General features: G+C 36.1%; 1 protein-coding gene across 3 annotated transcripts in view; it reads left to right on the plus strand.

Annotated features, from left to right (window-relative positions):
- ANKRD12 (ankyrin repeat domain 12) overlaps positions 1–14,458 on the plus strand; it is a 140,647-nt gene that overhangs the window by 79,395 nt on the left and 46,794 nt on the right. For all 3 annotated transcript variants that reach the window (XM_090285805.1, XM_090285806.1, XM_090285807.1), the window contains 2 exons: positions 1,816–2,016; positions 4,715–4,857. In XM_090285805.1, coding sequence (XP_090141931.1) covers positions 1,816–2,016; positions 4,715–4,857 — 344 coding nt within the window. The remainder of the gene's footprint in view (positions 1–1,815; positions 2,017–4,714; positions 4,858–14,458) is intronic.

A 14,458-nucleotide genomic window follows, 5' to 3' on the forward strand; every position in this document is an offset into this window, starting at 1 on the left:
GTTCTTTGGCTTTTCCATTTCCTATGCTGTTCTTAACATCCCCCTGTCTATTTTGTAACTACCAATTATGCTTTTGAATCCCTGCAGCTTTTCCCCCATTCTCCCTCTTCACCCTCCCAGCTGCTAATCCTCCAAATGATCACCATACCTATGATTCTGTTCCTGTTCTTTTTGTTTGCTTAGTTTGTTTGTGTGTTTCTGGTTTTTTTTTAGATTCAGTTATTGAGAGCCGTGATATTGTTGTCATTTTAATGTTCATAGTTTCTATCTCCTTTTTCTTAAATATGTCCCTTTAACATTTCACATAATTTAAAAAAATGACTTGGTGATGAACTCCTTCAGCTTTACCTTGTCTGGGAAACACATTATCTGCCCTTCCATTTTAAATTATAGCTTTGCTGGATAGAGTAGTCTTGGTAGTAGGACCTTGCTTTTCATCACTTTGAATACTTCTTGCAAATCCCTTCTCGCCTGCAAGTTTCTTTTGAGAAATCAGCTGATAGTCTTATAGCACCCCTTTGTAGGTAACTCTCTGCTTTTCTCTGGCTACCTTTAAGATTCTCATTTTATCTTAAACCTTTGGCATTTTAATGATGATGTGGTTTGATGTGGTCTGTTTGGGTCTAGGTTGTTTGGGACACTCTGTGCTTCCAGGACTTGTATGTCTATTCCCTTCACCAAATTAGGGAAGTTTTCTTTCATTATTTTTTTCAATTTTTTGCTCTTCCTCTTCTCCTTTTGGCATCCCTATGATTCAGATGTTGGCACGTTTCGAGATGTCCCCAGAGTCATCTTATGCTATCCTCATTTATTTTTTAATTCTTGTTTCTTCTTTCTGTCCTGGTTTACTGTTTATTTCTTCCTTCTGTTCCAAATCATTTATTTGAGCCTTGACTTCCATCCCTTCATTCTTGGTTCACTGTAGATTTTTCTTTATTTCGCTTATTGTAACCTTTATTTCTTCCTTTATGTTATTGCCATACTCTAAGATATTTGAACATCATGATCACCAATGTTTTGAACTGTGCATCCAATAGGTTGGTTATCTTTGTTGCATTTAGTTCTTTTTCTGGGGTTTTGTTCTTTTCTTTCATTTGGGCCATATTTCTTTGTCTTCTTATTTTGGCAGCCTCCCTGTGTTTACTTCTGTATGTTTGGTAGAGCTGCTTTGACTCCCTGCAAAAGGCACCTCTCTGGATAAATGTGGTTTCTTTAAATCCATGGTTGTCGGACTTCTACACAGTTCAATTTTCTGACAGTTCTGGGATTGTTTTTTAGATTTAGTTGTAATTCTTTTTGTGGTTGTGCACAGAGGTGAAGCATGTCTACCTATGCTTCCATCTTGACTGGAAGCCTTATTAATCATTTTAAGCCAATTTTATGAATTAACAGAATAGAACATTTTTCTAAATTGGCTCATGCGTATTTCATAACCCTATAGGAAGATCTGCTCCATGTATTTGGGTCAAGTTTTGGATGTTACGGTGAGAAAATATTTCTTCTGTTCCAGGAAGTTAGCACATTACCTACAAAAAGCCTTTAAATCAGTGGTTCTCAACCTTCCTAATGCCGCAACCCTTTAATACAGTTAGTTCCTCATGTTGTGGTGACCGCCAACCATAACTAAAGCATAGTGATTAATCACAAAAACAATATATAATTATATACGTGTTTTCCGATGGTCTTGGGCGACCCCTGTGAAAGGGTCGTTCGACCCCCAAAGGGGTCACGGCCCACAGGTTATGAACCGCTGCTTTAAATGAATATACAAAATACTTAGCCTAGAACTTTTGTTAATTTTCTGTTTTCTTACAGATTCCACACCAAATCATTCATCACAAGCAACACCAGCCCAAAAGAAAACTCCCAGTTCCTCATCTCGACAGAAAGATAAGGTTAATAAACGAAATGAACGTGGTGAAACTCCTTTGCACATGGCAGCTATTCGAGGAGATGTGAAACAAGTCAAAGAATTAATTAGTTTAGGGGCAAATGTGAATGTGAAGGATTTTGCAGGTAAGAATAGTAATTGAATACTAAAACCAAGGAACTAAAATTCAAAATGTATCTAAACTGATTTTAGTTACAATTTAATCTACACTTTTTTTTTTCTTTTTGATGAAACAAGAGTTCTAAAACTGTACTTTATTACAAAGTTATTTTGGATTGTTTATATAAAATCCAGATCTCTGCTGCAATTCCATGTTAATAATTACTCAGATTTTTTAAACATTCAATTTATTTTTAAGTTGTTAGATTTATAATACAATTTTTATATCTAATTTAAGATTTTATTATAGGTGAATTAGAGTTACATAACGTTTTCAAAGTAGTTTATTCATTCATAAGTCTTTCAGGAACATTTATTAGCTTGTACATGAAAGACTGTAAAGAAATGGTGGTAGTGTTTTTTGTTTGTTTTTTTTAAGATTTTATTTATTTATTTTTAGAGAGAGGGAGAGAAACATCAATGTGTGGTTGCCTCTTGCATGCCCCCGACTGGGGACCTGATCTGCAACCCTGGCATGTACCCTGACTGGGAATTGAACCCATGACACTTTGGTTTGCAGGCCGACGCTCAATCCACTGAGCCACACCAGCCAGGGCTGATTTTAATTACTCAAATACCATACCAATATATTCTTAGTAAATAATTCAAACAATAAAAGTATGCAGAGAACAATGCAGAAATTTCATTTTGTTTCACATACTATGAATTCCCTCCCACAGTTTCTTCCTACAGAACTATTGTTAGCAATTTGAAGGTCATTCTCCATGCATTTTCATTATCTCATATATAATTAACATTTATACTAGATTTTTAAAAATCAAATCATTCCATCTATATCTATCAGCCTTTAGTTTTAAAACCTGCTTTTTTAACTTAATGCCTTACAGTTATTTCTGTCAGTGTATACAGGTTATTCTAGTTTATTCATTTTAACAACAACAACTGTATAGTATTGCATAGTATAGATTCCATAGGCAATACTTTAGTGAACACTCTTGTAGAAATATCTTTGTGTGTGTATAGTTATGGAAGGATATCAAAGGCAATGCATATTTTAAATTTTTTGAGATACAGGCAGTGACCCTCAAAAAAATCTTTTTATCAATTTACCTTCCATCAAGAGTACTCATATGAAGGAGCTCTTTTCTCACATCTTCACTAAAACTGGGTATTACCATTTTAATTGTTAGCAATCTGACAATTTTAAAAAGACTTTTAATTTGGATTGTCTTAATGAGTAGTGACTGAATATATCTTCTTGTGCATATTATGAATTTGTGTTTTCTGTGAATTGTCAGATCGAGTGTGTGCCATGTTTGAATTTTCATTTTAGTATTATTTTATTAAATTTTTTAATATCAGTTATTTTTATATATGGGTTCTCTGGTATTTTATTTAAGGCAGCCTTTTCTGCCCCTATATAATAAAACTATACCCCTATGTTTTCTTGTTTCCAAATTTTGTTTTTGTTTTGCTTTTACATATAGACCTACTAGAATACACCTGGGATTTATTTCTCTATTAGGTATGAATACAGATGGGTTTCCCCAACCTCCAGGTCCTGGATCGCTACCAGTCCAGGCCTGTTAGGAACCAGGCTATAAAGCAGGAGATGAGCTTGAGTGTGATGCACTTGAATCATCCCGAAACCACCACCTCCTGCCCTGCCTGTGGAAAAATTGTCTTCCACAAAACTGGTCCCTGGTGCCAAAAAGGTTGGGGACTACTGATATATAGGATCAACATTAAAGAATGAGACTTAAACTTGGTATTATCTATCAGAAACAAAAAGAAATTTTTACTTTTCCTTTGATCTAACAATCCATTTCTAAGCATTTCTCTTAAGTGTTTAATCATGCATATCTACATAGATTTAATTGTAAGGATATTTGTTGCAGCTCTGTTTCCAATATTTAAGAATTAGGAATAATTTAAATGCCCAGTAATAACGTATTTAAATAAATGATGGTATTTTCAATCAGTGCAATACTGTGGTTACAGAAAAGTGTAATGACATGGGGATTATTTTCATTGTTGTAAATTTAAAAAGCAGGTTAAACAACCTTCCCAGTTTTGTTTTAAAACTATAAAAATGAGAGGGAGATAATTTAGTAGGATTTATGCAAAATTATATAAGTTATTATATCTAGGTGTTGGAATTATGAGTAATGCTTATTTTCTGCTTTGTATTTTTCATATTTTCTAATTTTTTAATGAACATACAACATTTTTATTGTAAGAGTAACAAATGATTGATTTATTCTAGTTAAAATAATATATATTAAATTCTGAAAAGATTTTATAGACTTAACAGATAAAGCCCTTAAAACAAATGGGGTTTTTTTTTTTACTGAATGAAAGACCCTTACAGGCTTATTAATATTTTGCCTCCTTTTTCATTTCTTTTTCCATTGTTGAGATTATTATAAATTGTAGTAAGTTTATATGTATTGAATAAGCATAAATGTTTAACACTTTTGTCAAATAATTTAGCCTCAGTGGAAATGATATTATTATGAATGAACCTTCTATAAGATGAGTGGTATTGCTAGGTATTTAATTCTTGTTCATGTTTTCCTTTTTCCTTCTCTACTATGTGCATTTAGAATCAATATGTCACATATGGTTATGAATATAAAAAGCATTTATATATATTGAATAAGTACAATGAACCTTATGGTTAAATTAGTATTCTAACTTTAGGTTGGACACCACTGCATGAAGCTTGCAATGTTGGATATTATGATGTCGCTAAAATACTTATAGCAGCTGGAGCAGATGTTAACACACAAGGACTAGATGATGACACTCCACTCCATGATTCTGCTAGTAGTGGACATAGAGATGTAAGTATGATAGAAAAAGCAATAACACACATTTTCAAAATACAGATTCAGCCCAATTTAGTTTGCTTTTTAGTCATACGATCTCCTGTCATATTTTACTCTGATCAGCTCATCTGATTTTTATTTTTCCTTTTATCTGTCTTGAAACTGTTAATTCCTATTATAGTCAGATTTACTATTATCTTTACATAAAATTTATTTGATTTGATAATTAATTAAATAAGTTGGCAAAATTTTTATTTCCAGGCCATGCTGTTAGATAACTAGATGTAGTGGTTAAAGTGGATTTTACTTACAATAAAAATTTTACAGTGTTATGCCACCTATCTTTTCTTAGGCTTGTTAATATTTAATGATCACTCTATACATAACATTTATTCCTGCATTTTAGGTAACATTATTTAATATATTCAGATAGTTTATGTGTATAATAATTTAAAATGTGATATAATCAAACATGATTATATATGCTTATAAATCAGTATCTGTTACATTATGAACCATGTGAGTTTTACATTTCATTTTCATTTTAAATCTGTGACATGTTAATATCAAAGCTAAACCATTCTTAGTTGTAATAAAGCTCATATTGTAAGTGTGTTTAGTGCAGAGCAGATCAACCTGGAACACTTGGGAATAGTTCTAAATCAAGGTTTTGTTTTTTCAAATAAGTAGATTTTCTCTTTTACTTAATTTTTACTTCTATCAAAGAATATTTGCATATAGTTGAAAAGTTGGAAAGTACTACTCAGCTTATAAAGGTAACTATAAGGCTCCTTTCCATGCCCCCCTCACCCCACTTCCCGGGACCTTTAGCCAAAAACAAGATATATAGGTGTTTCTTCTAGTACAGTTACCTCTGTATTTCTGTCAAGATGCAAGCTATGTTGCATTTTAATTTTAGTCATTATTTATTGACCTTCCACAAAATATTTTATTAAATATTGCTGCTCAGAGACTCACAAATTATACCATAAGTGTATTTCTTTTTTGGATTTTTATTACCTGGGTTAATATACTGCCTTGTTCTATTTTTATTTAATTTTCTGTGCATCTATTTTTGTTCTTCCTTACTCTCTCTGATAACTCTAAAAATACCTCTCAATCTTAAACTGATCAGTGTGTTTGATCTTATCTCAAGAGATAATATAAGGTAAAACACACTCATCAGTTTACTATTTTTGAGAAATATCTTTGATTTCTCATGTCCTTGTGTACAAGATATCTTGTATCCTGCTCTGATTGGGACTAGTTGCTCTCTAAATCTATAGGACAAATGCTGTCCTGGGATGTCTGCCATTAACCCCATGTGGAATTCTCAGTCTCGTCATGAGATTTCCAGTTTCCTGGTGCCCATCTTAACTTCCTGAGGATATTATTAACTAAATGATTTTTTCTACTTCCTGCATGGTCATGGATTTCTCCAAGATCCTTTATATTACTGCTCTGTTTTGGTTTACTTTTCACATTAGAGATCTTCTGCTTACTTCTTTTTCATATTTGAATGAGATTCTAAAAAGCTGGATTGACAAGATCCGTGCTTTATGGACCTTTTGACTGCTGGGCTTCTCTGTAGTATGTCTGGACAAGATGACTGAAAAATCCCCTTTTCCTTCTCTCTTTAGCAACAAACATTCTCTGCCCCCCCCCTTTTTTTGAGGGGGGTGGGGATGGAATCTGGAGTGAAGATAGATAGGAATTTAGTTCTGGCCTGGCCAGTTTACTAAGTGATCTTAAACAAAATAGTTTTCTCCTTTGAATTTTATCTGATCTTTAACTTATATAATAAATAATAAATATCTAAAGGAGATATTTTGAAGAAAAAGAAGATACAGTGCATGTAAACACCTTGAAATCTAAATTTTTAATAGAAATGTCAGAGATAAAAGATTAAAAGGCTATATTTGTATTCCTCTTCTTCAAATATACTTAAATATTTTAGAAACTAAAATTTGGAAACTAAAAATGCAGTTTTTGTCATTTACATTTTTCCATAAGTTAATTTTCATGGTTCTCAAAGTTCTGATTTTGAAGAAAAATAGTCTATCAATGTTAATTTTCCTAAACTGGTTCTTGCTTACCATTTGGATCAGTCTTTACTGTTCCCTTGGCAGTTCATACATATCTAAATGATAGCACTTACTATTTTTTATTGGTGTATTTGTCTGTTTGCTCTACTGCTCTGTATCACACATACAAACTTTTTATATGTTAGTGACCCCTAGAACTGCTTGTCACATAAGAAGCACTTAATTCTACATGAATGCATGTGTAGGTACATGGATGAATAGATAACTGACTGAGGATAGGCAGAATGTCAGCATCTTAATCCACCAGGCCTGACAATATGTAGGGCACATTTCCTTTTCCACTGAATTTATCAGAAACTCATACATTTTCTGGCTGTAATGTTTTAAATATGGCACATTCCCCTCTCCCTTTATCATCATTATTGATGGTTAAAGGTGAATAGTTTTCTTTTTAATGTGATATATAAAGATTTCCTGATTTCTAAATGTAATGTTAAAGAATTCTGCCTTGTAAGAAGATACTTTTCTATGAATACAAGTTTTTTAATATGCACATAACTGCAAAATAGTTCCAAAAGCTGACCTTTGAGCTCATATGCTTACAGGGATTCAAACACTATTTCCAGTCTCTTTCCGGAGGGAGATGACATGCTATTTTCAAGAGACCTTTGCTTTTCCTCCTACCAACATGCCTAGGAGAGTAGGAGTCCAGTTTAGAGCTATTGAGACTACTTTTTTCTTTTTTATTTGTGCCTAAGGAGGAGGAAAAATGAGAGCCACCAAAACTCTTATTTGTATTTATCTATACGACAAATTACGAGTTTCTACCAAAGAATTGGACTTTTTTCACTCAGAATACTCATACAACTTCAACCATCCATAAAACATTACTAAGATGGGAGAAGCAGAAAGAGCAGTTCTGTAGCCTGTTTTAAACTATTTAGAATAAGAAAGGATTAACATACCTTACTAAGAACCTAATCTTTAGCCCATCTTTTGCAAGTGCATAGTACTTAATGATAAACATTTTTATAATAGTTTTATTTAAGATATCTGTCTTTATTCTCTTCTTGTCTCATCATTTTTATCTACTTCTTAATTTGTTGCCTGCTGTGTTTTGAGCAACTTTAAGTTACTTTAAATTCTTTTTAGAATTTAGAATAAATAACCTATTTGAATGAACCAACTGTCCGAATGATCATAGACATGTAATAAATTTTTGTTGATCATTTCCTAATGGGTATAGGAAGCTTTCAGCAGTATTAAGATCCTTTATTCTATTTTCTCATTCTAGATCTCTAGCTTAAGGAAATAAGCCTAAAGATTGAAAATTTTCAACATACAAAGATGTCCACTACAGTATTATTTATAATAACTAATTTTTTTTTTTACTTCAGTTGCTTTCTCAAACCCCTAAAATAGCAGGAGATTTTAAAGGACATAGACCCACAAGGATTAAGAACAGAAGAAACAAGAAAACCAGTATTTTGGGAGATGGAAATTAGAAGAGCGAGTGGTTACTGACCTAGAACAGGGCACACCTTTTCTGTTAAGGACCATACAGTAAATATTTTAAGCTTTGCAGGCCTCATGCCACCTTCACCGCAACCGCCTCCTCCTCCTCCTCTCTTTCTCTCTTGTGTATTTCTCTTTTATCAGTCCTTTTTAAAGTATTTTAAAAGAATATAAAACCTATTTTTAGTTGGCAAGCGAGATTTCACCTGTAAACTGAATTTACCAACTCCTGATTTAGAAAACCCAAGAAAATTGAAGCCAGAGCCATTCTAACACAGAATCACAGACAAACTAAAGCCCTGAAATTAATGGTACTGGGTACTTCTAGAAGTACATGTTTGGGTGGGGGGAGGTGAGGGGATGGAAGGATTGAGCGAGAAGGAAAAAGGACTCATGGCCATGGACAGCAGTGTGGTGATTGCAGGGCGAAGGGGAATGTAAGGGAACTAAATGTAATGGGAAAAAATACAATAAAGATTATATCAGAAAATATATATATATAATTGAAAACAAAAGGGTCAAAGTGTTTTTGACCTCATATCCCCTTTCTAATTGTATATAGCCAGATATTTACACCTCTCCCACATGAGCAGATAATTGGAGGTTTATTTCCTGGCAAATATAAACCATATATTTTGGACTGATATGCCACAGCATTTGAGAGTAAGGATTAAGTGTATGTTAATTACATAAGACCCAGGCTTCTTTCAGCAACCAGAATGCTGACAGTAAAGCTTATTGTTTTAGGCATGAGTTGAAATATTTCTTCATAGGAAATTGAACTAGACAAGAGGGGGTGGATAGAGAAGTCTGATGAAATGGCCCAGTCTTATCACACTGGCATGAAATTCATCTCTCAACAAATTCTACTCATGCCTGCAAACCTGTACTGGTTGTTTATTTTTTCCTTATGTTCCAAATCATTGATTTGAACCCTGATTTTCTTCTCTTCACCATTGGTTTTGTTTGGATTTTCATTTGTTTAACTTGGCATAGCCTTCACTTATTCCCTTATGCCTTTCCCATATTCATGCATGTCTGTCAAGTCTGTGACCATTGTTTTCACTAGTGTTTTGAACTCTGCATCTGTTAGGTTGGCTATTTCCTCATCACTTACTTCTCCCACTGAAACCTTGATCCATTCCCTCTTTTGGGCCATACTTCTCTGCCTCCTCAACTTGACAGCCTCCTGTGTTTGTCGCTGTCTTAGGTAGTGCTGTCATTCCTGTTACATTATAAGGGGCGGAGCCTTAGTTATTCAGTGGAAGGTGACCCAGTTCACCACATTATGATGTTGTATGTCGGGGAGGGGTTAGAGAGGAAAGAGCGGCCCTTGCTCTGCATTCACCCCTTTTCCAGGCACTTCTCCCGCTTCCCATGTGTGACTGGGGCCCTTCTAACTGTTGCCTTGGGTGTGGTTCCCAGAGTGGCTGGGTTTGTGGACATTCTAGGTCTATGGAGGCCCTCTAAACAAATGCACTCTGCTGAGAGACGGACAGATTCTTCCATCACCTCAATCCCCACTGGGTTTCACAGCCTGCAGTAATGAGGCTTTATTTTTCACTGGCACCGGAGCCATGAGCTGCGCGGTCTGATCTGGGATTGCTCTCCAGATGTCCCTCCTGACTTATAATGTGTGGCTGCTCTTTCCACTGGCCAGCCGCAGCCACTGCCTTGCTGCCTTCACCGCCACCTCACATCCTCTCCGCCCCTCCTACCTGTCTGGATGAGTATTGCTTCTTTATATCTTTGTTTCTTGGACTTCCATGCAGTTCAGTTTTCTGGTCGTTCTGGTTGTTTAGTTTTGTAGTTGTATTTTTTCTTATTGTTGTAGAGGGTGGTGAAGCATGTCTACCTACACCTCCCATCTTGGCCAGAAGCTGTGTTTAACCTTATTGCCTTACTTTTAAATGTGAACAGCCAGTGATCTCCTGACACTTGAGAGAAGTCTCTAATTTGGAAGGAAAAGATCAAAACAAGCAGATAGAATAATAAGAACTTGGAGGACATAATACTAGTTGGAACTTCCAAAAAAAATAAAATAAACTCATTAACTTCCCCAAAGAGATTAAGAGAGTTTATTGTAGCCATGCAACAAAAACTGTCTTAAATATTGTTACATATATCAGGTGCATAGGTTCAAGATCATGACTAGCTACACAGTTATACGTGACTGGTGTTAAGCCATAACATTTAAGCCATCAGGTTGGTTATAACACGTTTTGTAGGGGTGTGTGATACTTTATAGTAAATTGTATCAGAGAGGTACCACGAACTTCAAAGTCAATGTTGGTATCATTGGTCTTTTTTTTTTTTCCCCATTAACTTCAAAGTCAGTGTTGGCTCTTGGAAATTAATATATAATAGCAGAAATTAAAATGAGTATTGAGAATTAAACGTAAAGTTCTTCCAGAAACTAGAAAACAAAAAGACAAAGGTGGAGGGGGGAAATGAGGAAAAAGAAGATTAATTCAGGAGACCTTTTCTTCTTAGAAGACAGAACAGTGAAAACATAGAAAGGGCATTATCAAATAAATAAAACCAGAAACTTTTCCAGAACTGAAGGAATGAGGGTCCTCAGCACAATGGATGTAAAAAGACCAAGACCAAGATACATTATGCTGTTATTTCAGAACAATGGAGGCAATACTCTCCTCAAGCTTACAGAGAGAAAAAGCAAATTGCACATGAAGATAAAAAATAGAATGACATCAGACTTTCAGTAGCACTATAAGCTAGAAGATAATGGATTGATGCCTTTAAAATTGCAGGGAAAATTATTCTGTATCCAGACTAAGTATGAATCAAATGAGGATAGAATAAAGATATTTCGTAGCAGGTAAAAATCTCAAAATATGTACACTCTGAGGAATCTCCTGGAGTTGATGATTTCACCAAAATGGGAGACTAAACCAAGAAAGAAAATAGGATCTAAAGAACCCAATACAAAATTGAGGGAAAGATATTTCTGGGGAGATAGGATGAAGGAATACGTCAATATGACAACTGGGGTACAAATCTAGAGAGCTACCAGTCCATTTTAGAGCAAGTTAGATGGTTGGAGAAAGGGGTCTCCTAACACCAACTGATAATATGTATATTGAATTGAAGAGATTGATACCTGTAGCCATATATGGGATGAATTAAAGGTGATTATGTAGAATACTGAGCAGATGAAAAATCAAGATACTAACTCCACGAGGGAAAAAAAAGTCGTGTAAGAATGGAGGTTTTGTCATAGTGTGCTACTTGGCTCAACAGTTATATTAGTTATAAACACAAAATGTAATGTAACTATATTGGAAAGAGAGAAGGAAGGGAACTGTATATGTATGGGAGAGGGTAGGATGGGAGTTAGTGAAAGCAGAATTCACATCTTCAATTGTAAGACAGTAGACAATGCCTCAAAACTGAAAAATGCAGAAGCAGCCAGTTAACGATTATTGGCATTAAAAAAAAAAAAAGTCCAAACCTATAGAGATTTTTGTGTGGGTTTGTTTGTTTGTTTTTGGTGGAAAAGAAAAGCGGTTTATTTGAAAGTTTTACAGATTCACATTAATGGCAGATTTATACCGTTATGTCCCACTCCCTTTAAAACAACCCCCAAAACACTTTGTACTGCCTCCCGCTGCCAATCCAGGGCAGTTTCAGAACAGAATACGCCAGTCAGAGGTACTGTCTTTCAGAAAAGTAAAAGTCTGCGGCTCCGTATTCCTGATCACAGTTCAACATTTTAGGCATCTTCCTCTGGCTAATCCATGCTTGCTTAGGCAGGTCCCCACAATTCCAGCCTCGTCAGCTGTGCCACCATGTTCTCCGGGCAGGTTTCCCATTGGGTCTCCTCTTTCTTGCTCCAGACCTCATGGTGGACCCTCTCCAAACCACATGGCTTCCCCCTTACACCTCAGATCTAGCTGACTTCCATCTACACCCTTTCAGACGATACGGCTTCTGAGAATTTTTTAAGAGTTTCTTTGAGCCCAATAAGATAACACCAGGGAGCAAGATCTCAACAGACTGAGGAAAATACTTCTGAGAATAACAGTTTGCAGTTTCTTTTATGTATCTGATATTTTTAAAAGTATGTTTTATTGATTATGCTATTACAGTTGTCCCAATTTCTTTTCCCCCTGCTCCCCTCCACCCAGTGACGCCCCTTCCTTCTCTTGCCGCCCCCCCTTAGTCCATGCTCATTGGTTGTGCATATAGTTCTTCTCAACCTCTTCCTGTCTACTCCACTCCCTCTTACTATGCTTCTTAATTCCTGCATTATCACCCTCCCTTTTCCCCCTTCCCCCTCTCCTCTGACCTCCCCCCAATATGTTCCCCATACCTATAATTCTTTTTCCACTCTCATTGCCTACTTAGTTTGCCTTTGTTTCAATTCCTTAGCTTCTGTTGTTGGTTGTTGTGATACAGTTTTCATTTTAATGTTCATAGTTTTGATCTTCCTTCTTCTAAACCAGTCCCTTTAACATCTCATATAACAGTGGTTTGGATCTAATGAATTCCTTCAGTTTTACTTTGTCCTGGAAGCACTTTCTCTGCCCTTCTATTCTGAATGACAGTTTCGCTGGATAGAGTATTCATGGCTGTAGGTTTTTGATTTTCATTACTTTGAACATTTCTTGCCAGTCCCTTCTTGCCTGCAGGGTCTCCTTTGAGAAATCAGCTGATAGTCCAATTGGGACCCCTTTGTACATAATTCTTTTCTTCTCTCTTGCTGCTTTTAAGATTCTCTCTTTATCCTTAATTTTTGACATTTTGATTATAATGTGTCTTGGTATGGTTCTCCCTGGGTCCAGTTTTTCTGGAACTCTCTGTGCTTCCTTGATCTGTAAGTTTTTTCTTCCCCTAGTTAGAGAAGTTCTACTTCTTTATTTTTTCACATAATTTTTCAATTTCTCCTCCTTCTTTTTCACCTTCTGGCAATCTTATAATTTGTATGTTTGTTCGCTTATAGCTGTCCCAGAGGTTTCTGAGCCTCTCCTCATGTTCCTCACTTTTTGTTTCCTCTTTCTGCACTGGTTGACTGTTTGTTCCTTCCCTATGGTCCGATTTGTTGATTTGATCTCTGGATTTTATTTCCTCACCACTTGTCTCATATGTGTTTTCATTCATTTCAGCAGGGCTAGCCTTTATTCCTTCCCTGTCGTGGTCAATATCTTTTGTTAATTCTGTAAGCTTGCCTTATGATATAGCTCTGAACTGAGCCTCAGAAAGTTTTTCTGTTTGTTCATCGGTTAATTCCTTTATCTGCTTTTTTGTTAGCTTCATGACTGGTATTTCAGTCATTATTCCTGCCATCCTGACTGTTTTTGTTTATCTTTTCTTCTTGCTATTGGGTGCAGAACCCTGAGCACTCGTCACAACCCGGCGATCTTTTTCACCACACTGTGGCACTTTGTGTAGAGGTGGCGGGCCAAAATGGATTCTTGCCGTTACTCTCCGCTGAGAGACTGGGAGCCTCTTCCTCTGTCCCCACGCCCTCTGGGCCTCACAGTCCGAGGCAGTGGGGGGTCTGCCTTCCCCAGCATTAGAATCGCAAGCTGACGGGTCTTGACTGCCGCCAGGACTGCTCCCCTGGCATTTCTCACAGTCCCGCCGCTATCGCCACTGCTTCCGCGGACAGCACATCCTGACCTTTCCATCCCGGTTTCTCCCCTCCTAGCCGTCCAGACGAGCACCACTGGTTTATAACTTCATATGTTGGACTTCCATGTAGTTTTATTTTCTGTAATTTCTGGTTATTTTTTGTTTTGAGGTAGTTGTATTCCTTCTTAGTTGCAGAGGGAGACAGAGTGTCAGTCTAAGCCTCCATCTTGGCCAGAAGTCCTATGTATCTGATATTAAGAAAGGAAGGAAGGAAGATTGCATGAAGATGAGAGAAAGCAAGATTGGATTATAGGATAAGTAAGATTACGCACTTTCTTTAGAAGGAGGGGTCTGAAGTGGGCTATTGCAAAGGTGTGTTAACCTAGTTCCAGAGAAACAATGGACCTGTGCTTGTTTAAGACAGAGATAAGCCCTTTAGTAACCTTATACACCCAGGTTGT

The sequence above is a fragment of the Furipterus horrens genome, unplaced genomic scaffold (assembly GCF_987537825.1).
Source record: "Furipterus horrens unplaced genomic scaffold, mFurHor1.1.pri manual_scaffold_8, whole genome shotgun sequence".
NCBI classification, from domain to species: Eukaryota; Metazoa; Chordata; class Mammalia; order Chiroptera; family Furipteridae; genus Furipterus; species Furipterus horrens.